General features: G+C 46.5%; 2 protein-coding genes across 6 annotated transcripts in view; one reads left to right on the forward strand and one right to left on the reverse strand.

Annotated features, from left to right (window-relative positions):
* The window catches only part of FSD1 (fibronectin type III and SPRY domain containing 1), a 34,445-nt gene extending 19,887 nt beyond the window's left edge, over window positions 1-14,558 (forward strand). For both annotated transcript variants that reach the window (XM_083720532.1, XM_083720531.1), the window contains exons 7-13: window positions 283-492; window positions 2,845-2,943; window positions 3,888-4,047; window positions 5,042-5,121; window positions 8,322-8,573; window positions 11,138-11,226; window positions 14,022-14,558. In XM_083720532.1, the coding sequence (XP_083576658.1) occupies window positions 283-492; window positions 2,845-2,943; window positions 3,888-4,047; window positions 5,042-5,121; window positions 8,322-8,573; window positions 11,138-11,226; window positions 14,022-14,132 (1,001 nt within the window). In that variant the 3' untranslated portion in view covers window positions 14,133-14,558. The remainder of the gene's footprint in view (window positions 1-282; window positions 493-2,844; window positions 2,944-3,887; window positions 4,048-5,041; window positions 5,122-8,321; window positions 8,574-11,137; window positions 11,227-14,021) is intronic.
* STAP2 (signal transducing adaptor family member 2) overlaps window positions 1-21,920 on the reverse strand; it is a 78,708-nt gene that overhangs the window by 32,979 nt on the left and 23,809 nt on the right. For 2 of the 4 annotated variants that reach the window (XR_014559726.1, XR_014559727.1), the window contains exon 13: window positions 19,058-20,695. Coding sequence is in view for 2 of the 4 variants with exons in the window: in XM_083720606.1 (XP_083576732.1) it covers window positions 20,634-20,695 (62 nt within the window). In the remaining 2 variants the exon portion in view is untranslated. Of the gene's footprint in view, window positions 1-18,973; window positions 20,696-21,920 lie in introns of those variants that run through there. The other 2 variants (XM_083720606.1, XM_083720605.1) reach the window with 1 other exon arrangement.

Genomic DNA, 21,920 nt, shown 5'->3' on the forward strand with positions numbered 1-21,920 from the left:
TGGCTTTAGATACCTATTAGGTCCATAAATTATGATATAGCATATATTCAACACAAAAAAACAGCAACAATTTGTTGTTGACAAAGCAAGCTGGGCATAGAAAGGGCCCCATTATCTTCAGTAGCTTATTTAAGAGACATCATCAATAAGGGACAGCAGCGGGACATGGCGCTGGGATAAGGGACTGTCCCGCCAAATAAGGGATGCTTGACAGCTATGCCAACATATCCTGATCTATAATTCTGTGCACCTATCCTCTCTTATTGTCCCTTGCAAACCTAGTCCCCAGTGCCCCGGAGATAGACACAGCCGAATCTTTGGTGGCTGATAACTGTGTGACCCTGGTTTGGAGGATGCCTGAAGAGGACAGCAAGATTGACCACTACGTGCTAGAGTACCGTCGGACCAACTTCGAAGGTCCCCCCCGGGTCAAAGAAGATCAGCCATGGATGGTCATTGAAGGAATTAAGCAGACTGAGTATACGCTCTCTGGTGAGACAGCCCATGCAGGTTATAATAATAATTTATTATTTATACCCTGCCTATCTGGCTGGGTTTCCCCAGCCACTGTGGTTGGCTCCCAATAGAATATTAAAAACACGATAAAACATCAAACATTAAAAACTTCCCTAAACAGGGCTGCCTTCAGATGTCTTCTAAAAGTCAGGTAGTTGTTTATTTCCTTGACATCTGATGGGAGGGTGTTCCACAGGGCAGGCGCCACCACTGAGAAGGCCCTCTGTCTGGTTCCCTGTAACCTCACTTCTCGCAATGAGGGAACCGCCAGAAGGCCCTCGGAGCTGGACCTCAGTGTCCGGGTTGGACGATGGGGGTGGAGACGCTCCTTCAGGTATAGTGGACTAAGGCCATTTAGGGCTTTCAAGGTCAGTACCAACACTTTGAATTGTGCACGGAAACATACTGGGAGCCAATGCAGATCTCTCAGGACCGGTGTTATGTGGTTCCAGCGTCCACTCCCAGTCACCAGTGTAGCTGCCACATTCTGGATTAGTTGCAGTTTCCGGGTCACCTTCAAAGGTAGCCCCATGTAGAGCGCATGGCAGTAGTCCAAGCGGGAGATAACCAGAGCATGCACCACTCTGGCGAGACAGTCTGCGGGCAGGGAGGGTCTCATCCTGCATGCCAGATGGTTGCAAGTGTTATAAGAAAAAACTGCTCCCTCTCCCTTGTGGGGTATTCCAGAGCCCGTATAGAGTCCTTAAGTGGGTGCACTATAGGTAGGAGAAAATAACAGAGGCCAACCAGAGTATATTGAGAAGCAAAGCTGCTCTAGTAAGCCTGATCTTTATTAAAGGAAATAAACTGTTGCAACAGGATCCCCACCCACCACACGCAGGAGGGAAGAGGAACCCAGAACAATGGTGCACAAGCCCATATAAAGACTTTTGAAATTGCCCACCCAGTAGCCCAAGACCACCCCCTAAAACATCACACATACGTCACGGAAGGAGGTGGTCTCTGGCAGAAATTTGAGAGTGTTGTTTCTCTCCTGTCTGCCAGTTACCTGATAATAATGCCTTACTTGATTCCATTTTCTGGGTAGCCCGGCCATTCCTTTGAGATGGTAAATACCGTGTTTTTCGCTCTATAGGACGCACTTTTTCCCCCTCCAAAAATGAAGGGGAAATGTGTGTGCGTCCTATGGGCGAATGCAGGCTCCTTGGCTTCTCCGCGACGCGCCTGTCCAGCGAAGCCGGAGGAGGAACAGAAGGGTCTTCTTCTGTTCCTCCTCCCGCTTCGCTGAAGGGCGATGCCCCTTCTCCCTTTCTGTGCAGCGCCTCTCCTGTGAAGGAGAGGCGCTGCGCAGAAGGAGAGAGAAGGCGCAGTGCCCCTTCAGGGACGCGTCTGTCCTGGCTTCTGCTTTAGCCCTGCGCAGCCTCTTTGGGCAGGGGGAGCCTTCATCCCGCTGCCCTGAAGAGGCTTGGCGTGGTTACCCCAGAAGCCAGAACAGCCACACGGTATCCCAGAAGCCAGATCCCTCTTGCTGTTCTGCCTTCTGGGGTTCAGAATAATTTTTTTCTTGTTTTCCGCCTCCCAAAACTAGGTGCGCCCTATGGTCCGGTGCGCTCTATGGTGCGAAAAATACGGTACTTAGTTCCTGAATCTCTTAGGCATATTTATTATGTGTGTTCAGCTTAACAGATACTTGCCAGACTGTATTTGCAAAGGGAGGCATAGGCTCCTACAGTCCAAAGACAACTGGAAAGCTTTTCCTGTTTCCTTCCTCCTCGCAGAGAAACATCTGAGGACAATTTGGGAGAGTCAAAATGGCTTCCGGATTGCTCTTCTGTACTATTTCAGACATTTGGTTTATATACTTGTGCATGTGTTTGCCTTGCACATTTATGCACATTTATTTTATATTTGGGGACGCGGGTGGTGCTGTGGGTTAAACCACAGAGCCTAGGACTTGCCGATCAGGAGGTCGGCGGTTCGAATCCCCGCCACGGGGTGAGCTCCCGTTGCTCAGTCCCTGCTCCTGACAACCTAGCAGTTTGAAAGCACATCAACGTGCGAGTAGATAAATAGGTACCACTCCAGCGGGAAGGTAAACGGCGTTTCTGTGTGCTGCTCTGGTTTCGCCAGAAGCGGCTTAGTCCTGCTGGCCACATGACCCGGAAGCTGTACGCCGGCTCCCTCGGCCAATAAAGCGAGATGAGCGCCGCAACCCCAGAGTCGGCCACAACTGGACCTAATGGTCAGGGGTCCCTTTACCGTATTTTATATTTGAGACCTTAGAATTCTTATAACGCAGGGTTTGGGGATCACCTATACACAATTGTCGGCCGAGGAAGTTGACCCTTTGTCCGTTTCCTGCTGCAGGGCTGAAATTTGACATGAAGTACATGAATTTCCGCGTCAAAGCCTGCAACAAAGCTGTGGCGGGAGAGTTTTCTGAGCCGGTCACTTTGGAAACGAGAGGTGAGCGTTCGCTGGGAAGGCCTGCCCTTGCAGAGACTTCCGGACTTGACCAGCGAGAGGGAACGCTGTTAAAATGGCAACGTCGAAATGGGCAGGGTTTGTCGGCCAAATTAGAAACCCACCGCAGACCCACCACTTCCGGCCACAAACTTGTGGGACTTGTGGCTGGTCCTGGGCCTGAGAACAACCTTAGCCCTTCCTCCAAACAAAGGATAAATATTAGGAGATGTTTCTTAATGGTACGTCTGTCTTGGGAGCTGGTAGGATCTTCTTCCTTAAGTAGAGGGCCAAGTTATTTCAGTGACAAACCAATACGGCATTTATAATCTATAAAATAATTATTGATGTTGTTATTTATTACTTATAACCCACCCATCTGGCTGGGTTTCCCCAGCCACTCTGGGTGACTCCCAACAGAATATTTAAAAAAAGATAAAACATCAAACATTAAAAACTTCCCTAAACAGGGCTGCCTTCAGATGTCTTTAAAAGTAAGATAGTTGCTTATTTCCTTGACATCTGATGTGAGGGCGTTCCACAGGGAGGGTGCCACTACCAAAAAGGCCCTCTGCCTGGTTCCCTGTAACCTCACTTTTCACACGGAGGGAACCACCAGAAGGCCCTCGGAGCTGGACCTCCATGTCCGGGCTGGATGATGGAGGTGGAGACGCTCCTTCAGGTATACAGGACCGAGGCCATTTAGGGTTTTAAAGGTCAGCACCAACACTTTGAACTGTGCTCGGGAAAAGTACTTCAACATTAACAGTACAGTAGATCATCATCATCTAAGCACTGTTGAAACAGAAGCAAAATGAATTATGCTTGGACCATTGTGGATGCTCTAGTTGAGATTTCTGCATTTCACGGGTTGGACTAGATGACCCAACTCTACGATTCGATGGCTCTCCAATGAGCCGCTAGAACCTGCCTTTCTTTGCCCTCAGCTTTCGTGTACCGCCTTGATGCCACGACCAGCCACCAGAATCTCAAGGTGGAAGACCCCAGCGTGGAATGGGACGCCATGGGTGGGAAAGTGCAAGACATTAAAGCTCGAGAAAAAGACGGGAAGGGCCGTACCGCGTCGCCAGTTAACTCCCCAGCCAGGTAAGACCTCTTGACTCTATCCTAGGGGTAGCGAACATGGTACACCCCAGATATTGTTAGATTCCAGCTCCCATGACAGCCTGCGGACATACAGACAGCCAGTGGCCCATCAGGTCAAGCATCCTGTTTTCACAGGGGCCCATGAGAAGCAGGGACGCGGGTGGCGCTGTGGTCTAAACCACTGAGCCTCTTGGGCTTGCCGTTTGGAAGATTGGCGGTTCGAATCTGCACAGCTGGGTGAGCCCCCGTTGCTCTGTCCCAGCTCCTGCCAACCTAGTAGTTCAAAAGCATGCCAGTGCAAGTAGATACACAGGTACCACTCTGGTGGGAAGGTAAACGACGTTTCCATTTTCTGGTTTCCGTCACGGTGTCCCATTGCACCAGAAGCAGTTTAGGAATTCTATTCGGAATAAGGGAATTTCTCTTAAAAAAAGGGGAAAGTTGACAGCTATGCACCCAACCTTCCTATGGTCTTTATAGGGACGTGGATGGCGCTGTGGTCTAAACCACTGAGCCTCTTGGGCCTGCCGATCGGAAGGTCGGCAGTTCGAATCCCCGCAACTGAGTGAGCTCCCGTTGCTCTGTCCCAGCTCCTGCCAACCTAGCAGTTCAAAAGCACGCCAGTGCAAGTAGATAAAGAGGTACCACTCTGGTGGGAAGGTAAACAGCGTTTCCGTGTGCTCTGGTTTCCGTCACGGTGTCCCGTAGCGCCAGAAGCGGTTTAGTCTTGCTGGCTACATGACCCGGAAATCTGTCTGTGGACAAATGCTGGCTCCCTTGGCCTGAAAACAAGATGAGCAGCACAACCCCATAGTCGCCTTTGACTGGACTTAACCATCCAGGGGTCCTTTACCTTTTTTTACACGTGTCCAGGCCCCTCTTCCCTGCAACAAATCCTGGAGCCAGCACTGTCAGCACCAAATATTGGCTCCCTGTCTCAAAGTAGAGTTCTCTGCTACCTCTTCCCCCCTCACTCTCTCCTTCCTCTCTTCAGGTGTGTTCAGTCTCCCAAAAGGATGCCCACGGGCCGCAGTGGAAGAGACCGCTTCACGGCTGAATCCTATACTGTGCTGGGTAAGAAGCTTCTCTGCCCAGAACTCCATCTGCTTTTTGTGTTTTCATTGCTTTATTTTTTTGCTGTTTGTTCATCACCGGGGAGGTCTCAGGGCGGTTCACAGAAAAGATCACGATATATAAAGTTAAAATAGAAACAATAACCCAATAACACCCCCCTCCCAAAAAAGAACCACATTTTTAAAGGGTTGTTGTTGTTGAGTCGTTTAGTCGTGTCCAACTCTTCGTGACCCCCTGGACCAGAGCACGCCGGGCACTCCTGTCTTCCACTGCCTCCCGCAGTTTGGTCAAACTCATGTTGGTAGCTTCGAGAACACTGTCCCACCATCTCGTCCTCTGTCGTTCCCTTCTCCTTGCGCCCTCCATCTTTCCCAGCATCAGGGTCTTTTCCAGGGAGTCTTCTCTTCTCATGAGGTGGCCAAAGTCTTGGAGCCTCAGCTTCAGGATCTGTCCTTCCTGTGAGCACTCAGGGCTGATTTCCTTCTGAATGGATCGGTTTGATCTTCTTGCAGTCCAAGAGTCTCCTCCAGCACCAGAATTCAAAAGCATCCATTCTTCGGCGATCAGCCTTCTTTATGGTCCAGCTTTCACATCACTACTGGGGGAAAAGGGTAAAGGATGTCAATCAGGTCAACCAAAGGCCTGGCGCCTAAAGGTGTGTGACGAAGGTGCCAGGCAAACTTCCCTGGGGAGAGCATTCCACAGATGAGGAGCCACTGCAGAGAAGGCCCCGTTCTTGTGTTGCCACCCTCCGGGTCTCTCGAGGAAGAGGCACAGGAAGGAGGACCTCAGAAGATGATCTCAGGGTCTGGGTCGGTTCATATGGAAAGAGGCGGTCCTTGAGGTATTGCAGTCCTGAGACATTTAAGGCTTTATAGGTCAAAACCAGCACTTTGAATTGGGCCTGGAGACTCATTGGTAGCCAGTGCAGTTGGACCAGGATCAGTGTAATATGCTTAAACCGTCTTGCCTCAATTCTGCACCGGCTGAAGTTTCTGAACATTCTTCAGAGGCAGCCCTGCGTATAACATATTGCAGTAATCTAACCTTGAGGTTACCAGAGCATAGATGACAGTAGTTAGGCCATCCCTGTCTAGATAGGAGCATAGCTGGGCCACCAGCCGAAGCTGATGGAAGGCACGCCAGGCCACTGAGCCTTGAACGAAGGATCCAGGAGGAGCCCCCAAGCTACGAACCTTTTATTCAAATTGGCACCACAGAATACATTTAAAGTACTCGTGCTACTTTGGGGAAGGGTAAACAGCACATCCCAGGATTGCCACATGCTTTCAACGTGCTTTAGATATATGGTGAGGGTGGGACTATACCGTACTTTCCCGTGTATTTTTTTTTACTCTAAAATAAATGGGTTTTTTACTCTAAAATAAAGTTTAAAATAAAGTTTAAAATTGGGGGAGGGTGTCATATATATATATATATATATATATATGCAGGTTTTGGTGTCCTCGGGTGTCTTCCCGTGTAAAAGTTGGGGTGTCTAGGCGACGTTTCGACGAGGTCTCACTCGTCATCTTCAGGCTGGTGCTTTCGGCTTCTTGTTACTGGAACAGAGCGGGATCTCAATGTTTGAGTTCCTATAAATACTGTAGAAGGGGTGTGGTGTCTAGCCTCCAATGTTCTGGGCAGAGAGGAAGTTCCCAGGCTAGTGTGCCTTTTCTTCTTTTGTTTTTTGTTGAACAAAAGAAGAAAAGGCACACTAGCCTGGGAACTTCCTCTCTGCCCAGAACATTGGAGGCTAGACACCACACCCCTTCTACAGTATTTATAGGAACTCAAACATTGAGATCCCGCTCTGTTCCAGTAACAAGAAGCCGAAAGCACCAGCCTGAAGATGACGAGTGAGACCTCGTCGAAACGTCGCCTAGACACCCCAACTTTTACACGGGAAGACACCCGAGGACACCAAAACCTGCATTCCTGTACCCGTGAAAATCTACGAAAGCAAATATATATATATATATATATATATATATATATATACACATATATATATACATATACATATACGGTATATATGTGTGTGTGTGTATATATATATATATATATATATATATATATATATATATATATTATTGATTTTAACATATAAATTATAAAATGTACCACAAAACCTATCACTTATACAATCTTTTTAGACTTCCATCAGCACCTCTGATGATCCACCGTTTTAACCACTTCTTATGCATTTCTTAACTTTATATTGCCTTTACATCTCTTAACAAACCATCCTCCCCCTTCTCCATTTTTGCAATAATTCCAATAATACTCCTCACAAAACTTCTTGCAAACCTACAAACGTCGTCTGATCTTCACAAATACTTTTCAAATAGTCCGTAAATTTACTCCAGTCTTCTGTGAATTTCTGGTCCCGCCGGTTTCAAATCCTTCCTGTTAGTTTATCTAGTTCTGCATAGTCCATTAACTTCATCCTCCATTCTTCACTCATTGGTAACTCTTCTTGCTTCCATTTTTGGGCCAGTAATATTCTTGCTGCTGTTATTGCATATCAAAAGAGCTTACATTCCTTTCTGTTTATATCACTCCCCACAATGCCCAGGAAAAATGCTTCTGGTTTCTTTATAAATGTATATTTCAACATTTTTTTCAACTCATTATATATCATCTCCCAGAAGCATTTCACCTTTTTACATTCCCACCACATGTGATAGAATGTTCCTTCTTTTTCTTTGCATTTCCAAGATTTATTACTGACTTTATACATTTTTTTCATCTCATTATATATCATCTCCCAGAGGGCGTCTTATACACAGATAGTGCATACACAGGATGGGGAATAGGTTGCAGCTGTGAGTAGGAGCTTTTCAGCGGCGATTGGGTGGGTGATTTGTGGCTGTAGCAAGGGCTACTGTGGATCAGCTGCCTCTGCAGCTATTGTGTGTGTGGTTTGTGGCTGCCGGAGGTTGTTTTCTTCTGCGACTCGTGCGATTGGCAGCGTTTGTGAGCTGAGTGAGTGATTTTAGGCATTCCCCTCCAAAATAAAAAAAGCTCAACAGCTCTGGGCCATCTCCCCCAACCCCAATTTTATAAAATGGGAGCCCCCCAAAGTAGGGGGCGTCTTATACACGGGAAAATACAGTATTTGGGGAAGGCAGCTGAGGAGATCCCAAGTCTCGGACCCCAGCCTCGATCTGACGGACACCCCTTCCTCTGCGTTGCAGGTGACACGCTAATTGATGGGGGTGACCACTACTGGGAAGTGCGATACGACAGGGACAGCAAAGCCTTTGCAGTCGGGGTGGCTTACCGGACTCTAGGCAAGTTTGACCAGCTGGGCAAGACTCCTTCATCTTGGTGCCTCCACCTCAACAACTGGCTCCAAGTCAGCTTCACTGCCAAACACAACAACAAATCGAAAATCTTAGACGTACCGGTCCCGGACATCATCGGCATATACTGCAATTTTCACGAAGGTGAGATCTCATGAGCTGCTTCTGGAAAATAATAATTCCTTCCAGGCTTCCCATTCCATATTTGTCCCCCTCTGAGCTAAGCGATGCAGCAAAGCGATTTGGGGTGTGATACATTGTAGCCTTATTAGACTCTACCGAGTGGTAGGGTGAGCGTTGCTTCCACAACAGGGAGGAAGGAGTCAAATGACACCGAGGTTTGGTTCAGAGAAAGAGTTTATTCTGCTCTCCGGATAGCAGAAAGCACAGCGTGGTCAGTTCACAGCAAGTCCAAAGAAATGAGAAATTTCATGCAGTACAGTGGTGCCTCGCAAGACGAAAAGAATGCGGTTTTTTTGTCTTGCGAAGCAAGCCCATTGACGGATTAGCGGATTAGCGCTATTAGCGGCTTAACGGGCTTAGCGGATCAGCTGATAAGCGGCTTAGAGGATCAACTGATGAGCGGCTTCGCGGATCAGCTGATAAGCGGTTTAGCGGCTTGGGAAAAAGGGGGGGGAAAGGAGAAAAAACCCCGCAGGAACTCGCAAGACATTTTCGTCTTGCGAAGCAAGCACATAGGAAATTCGTTTTGCGAAGCACCTCCAAAACGGAAAACCCTTTCGTCTAGCAGGTTTTCCGTCTTGCAAGGCATTCGTCTTGCGGGGCACCACTGTATATATATCCTCCAGGCACCCTCTCCCCCCTTCCCCAGGAATCCAGACACGTAAGCTTATACACGCAAGTTGACATCACAGGTGTTCCTGCTCCTGTACTCTTGACCATAAAAGGGTGTTCCTGTTCCTGTATTCCTTATCTTGGGGTAAGAAGGTTACCAACTCTAAGAGCACTCCTGGCGCCGTTCCCGGGGGGCTGACAAGGTCTGTGCGTCAGTGTGGTCAGGATGTAAGATAAGACCCAGATGTGTCATCCCTGCTTCACTTTGGAACTGGCAAGGCCATTCATTAGGCATCACGGACTGATAAAGGAGAGAGCTTTGAGCACTTGTTTATACAGCTGGGTTTCTGTTTATACATTGACTCAAAAGCTCAAGTTAATGCATTTTAGAAATGCTCCCTTGGAGAAGGAAAAATGAGGATTTTGGGTTCCGTTTCAGACTGACTGCACAGAAATCCATTCCTTCAACATAAGTAGCAGTCAAGTACATCGTTCTTTGTTTTCCTAGAGTGGACATGCAGGGGGATGTTTGGTCCAGCCAGTCGGAACTTCCTGTTTCCTCCTGGGCTGGGACATACTTCCTTTGCATGTGACTAGAGGTGGGCGTGACCTTACCTGTTCAGGTAACGAAAGCACAAGGCACCAACACTCTCTCTCTTTGACTTCCTCTGTCGTTGGAGCAGCATCTTAGCCAGAAATGCTCTGTTCGCTGGAAACCTAGGGCACAAATCTCTACAAACAGAATAACTATCCATGCCTGGTCAGATCAGATTGACCCATAGCAGGTAGGAGCCCTCCAGATAAACTTAACAAATCCCATCGCTTTACTCTGGCTGCAAAGTTTTTGCTCCTTCCTGAATTAGCCGTGGCGGTGATCCCAGCCAATCAGGGATCCTATAGCGAATGGATAAAACTGCTGGCACATTTGCAAAGCTAAGCAGGGTCCGGTGTGGTTTCAGATTGGATGGGGAACTGCTTTTTGAGATTCCTGCATAGCAGGGAGTTGGAATAGATGGGTCCCTTCCAGCTTGATGATTCTCAGACATTGACATCACCATGCATGAAACCAGTTCCAGTTTTATGATGATATGCTGCCACCAATTTAAATACGAATGCAATTGACAGCAAGTGTGAACAGGACATTTGCAAGCCAATAATCATCAGCATACCTTCCAAGTGAAATCAGGACACACGTCTTTGGGAGCCAGGTGACTTACATGAGAGTGTGTGTGGGAGTGTTAAGGGAGGCAGGAGAGGATATGCTGTTTATTAATATCCTTGCTAACTTGCACTAGGGGACACGGGTGGCGCTGTGGGTTAAACCACAGAGCCTAGGACTTGTCGATCAGAAGGTCGGCGGTTCAAATCCCCGCGACTGGGTGAGCTCCTGTTGCTCGTCCCTGCTCCTGCCAACCTTGCAGTTCAAAAGCACACCGGTGCAAGTAGATAAATAGGTACCGCTCCAGCGGGAAGGTAAATGGCGTTTCCGTGCACTGCTCTGGTTCGCCACAAGTGGCTTAGTCATGCTGGCCACATGACCCAGAAGCTGTACGCCAGCTCCCTCGGCCAATAAAGCGAGATGAGCGCCGCAACCCCAGAGTCGGCCACGACTGGACCTAATGGCCAGGGTTCCCGTTACCTTTAACTTTAACTTGCACTAGCAAGTTCTTTTTTTACTTAGCAGAGTTTTACATTCCCCTTTTAAACGCACAGTGGATAGCTGGTTGCAGGCTTGTGTAAGTCTCTCAATATCATACAATTCAGTCCCCTAAAATAGGAGGAGTCTTATATATCGGGGCGTCTAATAGATGGAAAAATACGGTAGCTCTTTGATCTGGTTCAGCCAGGTCCCTCTGACTGGTTATTGCCTTTTCCTCTTGCCTCAAATGGATCCTGTGTTGTCCAATTTGCAGGTTTCCTCTCGTTCTACAATGCCAAAACCAAACAGCTCCTGCACACTTTCCGGGCCAAATTTTCCCAGCCCGTTCTTCCGGCGTTCATGGTAAGAGTTTTGGAGTTTGTGCCTTTATCCGCTGGAGAAAAACAACAGTTGTTGGCGGAGTAGCTAATCTGCAGCTAGGAAGCCAAATTATGTGCAATGCTGACTCTTTCCTCGAAATTAGAATGATGTCCGAACACTTGTTAAAATATTCAAAAGCTTTTGTAAACACAACATATAGCGAAAGAAATATATGTGCAAAGTATTGGCGTTCACATCAGGGCCAGATTCAGGTTTGATGAGGCCCTAAGCTACGGAAGGTAATGGGGCCCTTTATATGTCCAGCTGTCCTTTGTCAACAACAAATTGTCGCTGTTTTTTGTGCTGAATATATGCTACATGGTCATTTATGGACCTCATAGGGATCTAAAGCCATTTGCACATCACAAAATATGTATTTTATCAAAGTAATTGTTGAACTGAAATACAATTACGAAGAAGTACCATATTTTTTGCTCCATAAGACTCACTTTTCCCCTCCTAAAAAGTAAGGGGAAATGTGTGTGCGTCTTATGGAGCGAATGCAGGCTGCGCAGCTATCCCAGAAGCCAGAACAGCAAGAGGGATTGCTGCTTTCACTGTGCAGCGATCCCTCTTGCTGTTCTGGCTTCTGAGATTCAGAATATATTTTTTCTTGTTTTCCTCCTCCAAAAACTAGGTGCGTCTTGTGGTCTGGTGCATCTTATAGAGCAAAAAATACGGTATATTAATAGTGTAATAATTACCAGTGATATTTTAGGGAACAGACTAGCAGGCTTACATCACAGGAGCCTACACAACACAATACACTGTTGCTGTATGTAGGTTTTATTTTATTTGTTTTTTATCTTATATTTCTTCTCCTTCATATTTTTTGGGGGCCCCCAAGAGAGTGGGGCCCTAAGCTATAGCTTGTTTAGCTTATACGTAAATCTGGCACTGGTTCACTTGCTTATCCAAGCATAGGCTTGGCTTTTCTTAGCTGAAGATTGCAGCTTCTTCCTTAAACTTTCTTCCTCAAACTGTCTCTTCCCTGTACAGTCGTACCTTGGAAGTCGGAACAGCTTAGTTCCCGAACGTTTTGGTTCCCAAACGCCGCAACCCCGGAAGTGACTGTTCCGGTTTGCGAACTATTTTTGGAAGCCGAACGTCCGGCGGGGCTTCCGCGGCTTCCGATTGGCTGCAGCAGCTTCCTGCAGCCAATCAGAAGCTGCGCTTGGGTTTTCGAGCCTCTTGGAAGTCGAACGGACTTCTGGAACAGATGCCCTTCGACTTCCAAGGTACGACTGTACTTGCCCACTCTGTAGCCCGAGACCACCCCCCAAAACATCACAGAAGGAGGATACCTGATAATGGTCACTGATTGCTTTACCTGGGCAGCCTGGCCATTCTTTTGTGATGGTTAATGGTTTAGTTCCTGACAGGCTCACCCTATGCATACACAAATATGCCCTTAAGATGGGATTTGCAAAGAAAAGACAATGGGGAGGTTTCCCCATTTGTTCCTTCCTTGCAGAGAAATATTTGAGGCCAATTCGAGAGAGTCCAAATGGCTTCAGGATTGCTCTCCTGTACTATTTTAGACACGTGGTTTATATAGTTATGTACAGTGGTACCTCGGGTTAAGAACTTAATTCGTTCTGGAGGTCTGTTCTTAACCTGAAACTGTTCTTAACCTGAAGCACCACTTTAGCTAATGGGGCCTCCCGCTGCCGCCGCACCGCTGTGGCGCTATTTCTGTTCTTATCCTGAAGCAAAGTTCTTAACCCGAAGTACTATTCCTGGGTTAGCGGAGTCTGTAACCTGAAGCGTCTGTAACCCGAGGTACCACTGTATGTGTTTGCCTCGTACATTTATGAACATTTACTTTTATACTGTGGTACCTCGGGTTACATACGCTTCAGGTTACAGACTCTGCTAACCCAGAAATATTACCTCGGGTTAAGAACTTTGCTTCAGGATGAGAACATAAATCATGCTCCGGCAGCACGGCAGCAGCAGGAAGCCCCATTAGCTTCAGGTTCAGAACAGTTTCAGGTGCGGACCTCCGGAACGAATTAAGTACTTAACCTAAGGTACCACTGTATTTGAGACCTTAGAATTCTTATAACACTATCCAAATCATGCAAACACACAGAAACACAACAGACAATGTCATGAGATACCTCCCAAGAGAGTCCAGGGGACAGCAAACTTTTTCAGCCGTGGGACGGTTCACTGTCCCTCAGACCTTGTGGGGGGCCGGACTGTATTTTGGAAAAAAACAATTAACGAATTCCTATGCCCCACAAATAACCCATGGACGCATTGTAAATAAAAGGACACATTCTACTCATGTAAAAACACGCTGCTTCCCAGACCACCCACAGGCCAGAATTAGGAGGCGATTGGGCCGGATGCGGCCCCTGGGCCTTCGTTTCCCTACCCATGCACAAGATCAAATTTAACTGCTCACATGAGAATTACTAGGAAACATTCCGGAATTAATGCATTTGAGCATTCCTAACGTTCACTATCTCCTGCCAACCTAGCAGTTCGAAAGCACGTCATGTGCAAGTAGATAAATAGGTACCACTCTGGCGGGAAGGTAAACAGCGTTTCCGTGCGCAGCTCTGGTTCTCCAGAAGTGGCTTAGTCATGCTCGCCACATGACCCGGAAGCTGTACGCCGGCTCCCTCGGCCAATAAAGCAAGATGAGCGCCGCAACCCCAGAGTCGGCCATGACTGGACCTAATGGTCAGGGGTCCCTTTACCTTTACCTTTCACTATACCAGATTCCCTTTTCCTAATGCCCTGGCTGTTTTCCTCTTTTATGTTAGGTCTGGTGCGGCAGCTTCCATGTCTACTCGGGTTTGCAAGTCCCCAGCACCATCAAATGTCTTCAGAAGAGAAACAGCGCGACCAGTAGCTCCAACGCCAGCCTGTCTTAGAAACGTGCTACTTCCCTTGTTTTGCAGGATTGGGACTCTCTGGCCGCAAGAGAGGCCTTGGGCAACTCCCAGCTGAATAAGGAAGCAGACTCTTAACTACAAATGTTGTGGGTTTTTGGTTTTTTTGTGTGTTTTCAATAACGGTTTGCACCACCCTCCCAGGCGCTCTTGACCCATGCCAAAGCAACAGAGTTGGGGGGGGGTGGACTTTTGCTTGAAACACGCTCATGCCATGAATGTATTATGTTGTTTTATCTGCCTACGATTGTAAACACACTGTCAATTAAGGAGAGGGGGTTCCCCACCACCACCACCACACCAAATCTCCACTTTTGCCTTCGACGAGATGTGGGGCAGAGGGTTTTGCATGGTCAGAAACATAAGGAAAAGGCTGGGGGGGAGAAAGAAAAGACCAGCCTGCAAGGCTACCGCTTGTACAGCTCATGCAGTGGCGTAGCGTGGGGGGCGCAGGGGGGGCCGGCCGCACCGGGTGCAACATCCGGGGGGGGGCGCGCTCGCACTCGCAGCTCTCTGCCCCTACCTGGCTCACTCACTCTCTCTCACACTGCAAACAATACATGTGCTTAGGGGATAAGGGTTTCTTTAACTAATCAAGTGGAAGAGACTAAAATCCACGGGTTAGGGGGCACAAATCCACAGGTTAGGGGGCGCAAATTACTTGCCTTGTCCCGGGTGTTGACAACCCACGCTACGCCACTGAGCCCATGCCGTGTTTTGTTCTGGTTTTGTTTTTTTAAAAGACATTCTGCGGCGACTCGGTCCAAATTCTGACGTTATGCAAATGAAACGAAGTAACACAGAGTCCTGACGTTGCATAATTTGTTTGCGGGGGGGCAAAGGATAGCGCAGGCTGTGAATGGCGTTGGCGGGCCCACACCGCTGCCTATTTGCTTTTTAAAGTCTTTGGCAAGGGTTGGCGCACACAGGGGAGGGCAGCTGTCTACCAGCTCCATCTGGTACGCAGGCTGAGACCCTACCTGCCCGCGGACTGTCTCGCCAGAGTGGTGCATGCTCTAGTTATTTCTCGCTTGGACTATTGCAATGCGCTCTACGTGGGGCTACTTTTGAAGGTGACCCGGAAACTACAACTAATGCTGCGGGTTAAACCACAGAGCCTAGGACTTGCCAATCAGGCGGTTCAAATCCCTATGACGGGGTGAGCTCCCGTTGCTCGGTCCCTGCTCCTGCCAACCTAGCAGTTCAAAAGCATGCCAGTGCAAGCAGATAAATAGGTACCACTCCGGCGGGAACGTAAACGGCATTTCCGTGTGCTGCTCTGGTTCGCCAGAAGCGGCTTAGTCCTGCTGGCCACATGACCTGGAAGCTGTACGCCGGCTCCCTCGCCCAATAAAGTGCGATGAGCGCTGCAACCCCAGAGTCGGCCACGACTGGACCTAATGGTCAGGGGTCCCTTTACCTTTACCTTTAATATTGGGCCACATCAGACCCTATGCCCGTATCACATAGTAAGGTCTCCTCTGATTGACAGAAGTCTTTTTTTAAAGGGGAGCTGTCGGGAATTGAACCCAGAACCTTCTGCATTGCAAAGCCGGTGTCTGGCCTCCTCCAGCACGAACAATTTGTACCAAGTTGTATTATTTGTCCCTCTGGCTCAGTACTGTCAAGACTGAGCAGCCAAGTCCTCTGCAAGGAGTGTTTCACAGTCCAACCTTGCAACGAGGCTGGATTTGAATCTGGGGCCTTGCAGCTGCCCTCCCTCTCTTTTAAGGAACAACAGCTCATTTTAGAGCAGACTGAACAACAACAAGCAACACGTCAGCTAACAATATACCGACAATGTTTTTATAACACTATACCGTTGCAAAATTCATAAGCAAAAGACATATAATATGTGCATAGAGTCACAAACTAAAAAGAATCAAATAAATGTTCCGTGAACAGGAATGGAAGGGGTGATAAGTCACTGTCAAAGATTACTGAAATGGAGGCAGAATTATTATTATTATTATTATTATTATTATTATTATTATTATTATTAATACCCCACCCATCTGGCTGGGCTTCCCCAGCCACTCTGGGCGGCTTCCAAAAAAATATTAAAATACTGTAATACATCAAACATTAATATCTTCCCTGAACAGGGCTGCCTTCAGATGCCTTCTAAAAGTCTGGTAGTTGTTCTCTTTGACATCTGGTGGGAGGCCATTCCACAGGGCGGGTGCCACCACCAAGAAGGCCCTCTGCCTGGTTCCCTGTAACTTGGCTTCTCGCAGTGAGGGAACCGACAGAAGGCCCTCAGCGCTGGACCTCAGTGTCCGGGCAGAACGATGGGGGTGGAGACGCTCCTTCAGCTATACTGGACCGAGGCCGATTAGGGCTTTAAAGGTCAGCACCAGCACTTTGAATTGTGCTCGCAAATATACTGGGAGCCAATGTAGGTATTTCAAGACCGGTGTTATGTGGTCTCAGCGGCCGCTCCCAGTCACCAGTCTAGCTGCCACGTATAGAATGCCTTTAGTCTAGAATGCCTTTCCACAGTCAATATACAGATGTAAGATGATGGGTGCTCCAAACGTCGCATTAGGGTACTCCGAGCACAGCAGCAGACAGGACGGTTCTTCCAGGATAATTAACTGTTTCAATGATAAATCTTCACCAGCAAATTAATAGCCCCCCAAAGGTACATGAAATGGCCTTGGATCAGCTATCACTAAAAAGTGTAGTAAGCCGATCAGAAACATTGCTGTTTGGAACGTGGTCAGTGGCCCTGAGACCCTTTAAAATGACAACGTCCCTGACTGGCTGCTCAAAAGCTCCCTCTGGTTTTTGATCATGCATTTATTATGGTTTGTGCTTGAGATGTTATTGGGGAGGTCAGACGTGCTCCCGATTTCAGCACCGTTTCTTCCAGCCAAGGTTTGGTCAACAATTGGTGCATATCCTGCAACTCCCTCCTGCAATTCCATGACCTCTTTTACACCACAAACGTTCTGGTTTATTTTTGTGTCCCTCCCCCCCTTTTGTTGCCCTACCTGGACAGCAGTCATATGGTGGCATAATGGGGGGGGGGGAACCATTGCAGAACAGAGTACCTCCTTAATCTACAAGCTTGTAGAGTTGTTTGTTTTTATAGAAAACAATTCTTTCATACCACACAACCAGCTTCCAGCCTTAACAATAAATTTCAGATTTCTGCACAACCACAGCTGCGTCTGAGGATTTGTGGGGTTCTTAGAGCGAATTCAAGTGACTTCTCTACAACATCGTCTTTTTGTTTTGCATCGCCGCTTCCAAAAAAAATATTAAAATACTGTAGTACATCAAACATTAAAAGCTTCCCTAAACAGGGCTGCCTTCAGATGTCTTCTAAAAGTCTGGAGAAGCCCAACTGCGGCTTTTGGGCCAGGTAAAGCGAAGCCTCTTCAGGCCGTCTATTATTATTATTTTAATGAATATTTATTAGCATTTTCAAAAAAGAACAACACATATAACAACAAAGACAAAAATAAACAAACAAACAAAATACAAAAATCCAAAACTTAAAAATAAAAACAATTAAAAACACCTGAAAGTTCAAATACTTATTTTCTTTTAACTTGTTTCTCAGACCTCCTCACACCTCCCCTTCTTGTATTCCAATTTAAATTATTGGCTCAGCAAATCCTTAATTTACTTCTCCATTTTAACTTAATTTAATTTATTCTAACATATTATTATTTTATTTTTCTTCTTTCTTCCATTTCCTCAATTTATATTTACAAACCTTATTTTCATTTAATTTAGCCATTTAAGAAAAGATCAATTTTAACTTAACCAAATTTATACATCAATATTTATACCTCATTATTTTTTCTTAAACATTTTAAACATTTTTCCTAAGGTCGACCAAAATTTCCCTTCCACGTCTTTCCCAATTTCCATACCAATAGCAAAGCGAAGTAAAAATAAAGCAAACTGTATTTATATACCCTTTGGATTCCCAAACTCCACCCACCCTTTTCTTCAGGCCGTCTAAAGGTCCCCCCAAAATATAGTCCGGCCCCCTGCCAGAAGCAGGGTCCTGGAAGGATCCTTTTATAAAAGTCCCATATGCTCAGAGACTTTGCGCCTCTTCATTGGGGGAGAAAGGAAACCCAGGGCACTTGTTCTTTAGATGTCCCTTTTATGAAGAGGCACGGAGTGAGACCATTGATCCCCTGCTGGTGAGACTCGCTGACCTCCCAGAAAAGCAAAAATGTGACCTTTTCCTGTTAGGCAAAGATCATAAGACGACCCGGATGGTCGCCAGATTCTGTGTAGACGCAGACCATCCCCCGACCCAAACTAGTTTGTTAAGAAAATCCCCAAACTCGGTTCCATGGGTGACTCTGGGTCATCTCTCTGCGGTAGTTTATCTTAAAGTTTTAAGTGTCTATACGCTTATCGCATTTATAAATCTATTGTTGCACATTGTTTTAAATGTTTGTTTTCCTTCTGGGATTGTACCCCCAAGTGTGTTTTATAAGCTAGTCTCTGACCGTAATAAATTATCTATCTAGTCCGGCCCCCCACAAGGTCTGAGGGACAGTGAACCAGCCCCCTGCCGAAAGTTTGCTGACCCCTGGACTAGGATCTGGGAGGTCTGGGTTCGAGTTCCTGCTCAGCCATGAAGCTTGATGGGCAGCCTTGCAGGCAGCCACTGCCTCTCGGTCTTGCCTGCCTCTCTGGAACTGCTGTGAGGATAACTACGTATGAGCGCCCTATGGGGAAAGTGAGACATTAGACGCAACAAGCAAGCAAACTGAACACGTGTGTATAGAAACATATTGGAGACAATATATATATATATATATATATATATATATATATATATATATATATATATATAAAGGGATATCAGATATCTTTATTTGGTGTCGGCTTTGTGATACCAGTCCAGTTTCCAAAAATGAAATTATTTAAGCCATTTGATGGCAGTGTTTGGACCTTTTGCACGGAAAGCCAGAACTCCAGCTTCTCCCTGCTCAAGCGGTGGTGACATCAAGCGACACTTTCCCAGCGTGAACCACCACGTAGCCCCCCCCCCCCAGGCCAGAGTCTTTTCATTATCTGTTGGAGAGAAACGGAGGCTGCCGTCCCGAGCACATCTGCACAGAGGTCAGCCCCGCTTCCTTTTGCACGGTGAGGGTTTACCTCTGAGTAAGCACCTTGCCCACAAAGGTCCGTATAATTAAAGCTATGATTTTCCCAGTGCAGTAGTACCTCGGGTTAAGAACGTAATTCGTTCTGGATGTCCGTTCTTAACCTGAAACTGTTCTTAACCTGAAGCACCACTTTAGCTAATGAGGCCTCCTGCTGCTGCCGCACGATTTCTGTTCTCATCCTGAAGCAAAGGTCTTAACCCGAGGTACTATTTCTGGGTTAGCGGAGTCTGTAACCTGAAGTGTATGTAACCCGAGGTACCACTGTAGTGATGTATGGAAGTGAGAGCTGGACCATAAAGAAGGCTGATCACCAAAGAACTGATGCTTTTGAATTCTGGTGCTGGAGGAGACTCTGGAGAGTCCCATGGACTGCAAGAAGATCGAACCTCTCCATTCGGAAGGAAATCAGCCCTGAGTGCTCACTGGAAGGACAGATCCTGAAGCTGAGGCTCCAAGACTTTGTCCACCTCATGAGAAGAGAAGACTCCCTGGAAAAGACCTTGATGTTGGGAAAGATGGAGGGCACAAGGAGAAGGGGACGACAGAGGACGAGATAGTGGGACAGTGTTCTCGAAGCTATGAGTTTGACCAAACTGTGGGAGGCAGTGGAAGACAGGAGTGCCTGGCATGCTCTGGTCCAGGGGGTCACAAAGAGTCGGAGACGACTAAACGACTAAACAACAACAAGGCACCTCATGCTGCAGGAGATTGCCCATTTATATTATTTAGAGGACCTCCAGTGGAGTTAAATGTGCGGGCGGGGGGGGGGGGGAGAGACGACTGCACAAAGGTAAAATTTCCATCCATTTGTTGCTACGTTCTTGTTTACCTCTGCCTACCTGCGGCAGGTGACTCCCTGCACGGTTGCACAGAAAGGAATGTGGCAAAGAATTGGCTCCTTGCTCCTGCTATAACATGCTCCCCTTCGCAGCCGCCAACAAACTGGCCTATTCTATCCTTTGCAACCGCTCTTTCAGAAAGCCAGCCCTCTCTTCAATTCCGACAGGAGCATCGCAACAGCTCAGGGAGAGCTGGAAAACAGGCATTGTGCAAGTTTTTAGCCTCTTAAGAGTACCATTCGCCCTTTTTCAAACAGCGCTGGTTGGCAGGGAGGTGTACATTTTCAACTTGGTTCCCGGCGATGGGTAAAACAGCCGCCTCTATTGAAGAAGGAGCACAGTTCTGGAAAGGACGGACGGCTGCGAGATCACGCTGGGACACAGAGCAGAGGAAGACTTGTGCAGAAAAACCATGAAATCTCTGGCCGGCAGCCTTCCAGAGTGGATCATCGGCCGCCCCGTCCTTTCTTGGCCCGTTGGTGAGAGATGCAGACAGCTCAGTCTTCCTGAAGAGTCGCCCTCCGTTCCTGAAGTTTGCGTTCCAGTTCCTCGGTCATCCCTAACCAGGAAAACATAAGCCAAGGAGGTTAAATTGGTTATGATTCATTGGGCCAAGGATTTTGGGTATAATATACAGCTGAGTGATTGGGTAAAATTATGGAAAGAAGGTTTAAAATTTACTGCATGCAATGGCTTAAAAGAAAATGTGATGAATGTGACCAGGAGAAAGAAACTGTGGAGGAAGATTGGAAGAAGTTTAAAGTATATCTTTAAAATCGCTATAAAATTGAGGAGTGTTAAAGTGTGAAGGGAAAGGAAGATGTATAATTACAGCTATATTTATTCTTTTTCATTTAATGTGATATTGAAAAGGAGAATAAGTTTAAATTTTAATTGGCTAAAAGAGTTGCTGAAAAATTGTGAAATTAGGATGCAAAAAGGGGAAGGTATGGGGAAGTCCGAGAAAAGAGGCTTACGAAAAGGAGGTTAAGAAAGTTGGATCTATGTTTTTGTGTGTGTGTGTGTGTGTCTGTTGTTGTATGTATTATTTAGTGTTGTTGTGTCGATAAAATTGGAAAAACAATAAAAAATTATTTAAAAAAAAGAAAATGATGTATAGATAGTATATTGCACCTGTCAAGTTAGCGAAAATGTATAAAGTTAGTAATAAATGTTGGAAATGTAAAGAAAAAAAAGGAGGAACATTCTATCACATGTGATGGGAATGTAAAAAGGTGAAAAGCTTCTGGGAGATGATATATAATGAGTTGAAAAAAATGTTGAAATGTACATTTATAAAGAAACCAGAAGCATTTTTATTGGGCATTGTTGGGAGTGATATAAATAGAAATGAATGTAAGCTCTTTTTATATGCAATAACAGCAGCAAGAATATTATTGGCCCCAAAATGGAAGCAAGAAGAATTACCAACGATTGAAGAATGGAGGATGGAGTTAATGGACTATGCAGAACTAGATAAACTAACAGGAAGGATTCGAAACCGGTGGGACCAGAAATTCACAGAAGACTGGAGTAAATTTGTGGATTATTTAAAAAGTGTTTGTGAAGATCAGACGATGTTTGTAGGTTTCCAAGAAGTTTTGTGAGGAGTATTATTGGAATTATTGCAAAAATGGAGAAGGGGAAGGATGGTTTGTTAAGAGATGTAAAGTTAAGAAATGCATAAGAAGTGGTTAAAATGGTGGATCATCAGAGGTCCTGAAGAAAGTCTTAAAAAATTGTATAAATGATAAGTTTTGTGGTACATTTTATAATTTATATGT

Source organism: Podarcis gaigeae (assembly GCF_964106915.1).
Source record: "Podarcis gaigeae genome assembly, chromosome: 18".
In the NCBI taxonomy this organism is placed as follows: domain Eukaryota; kingdom Metazoa; phylum Chordata; class Lepidosauria; order Squamata; family Lacertidae; genus Podarcis; species Podarcis gaigeae.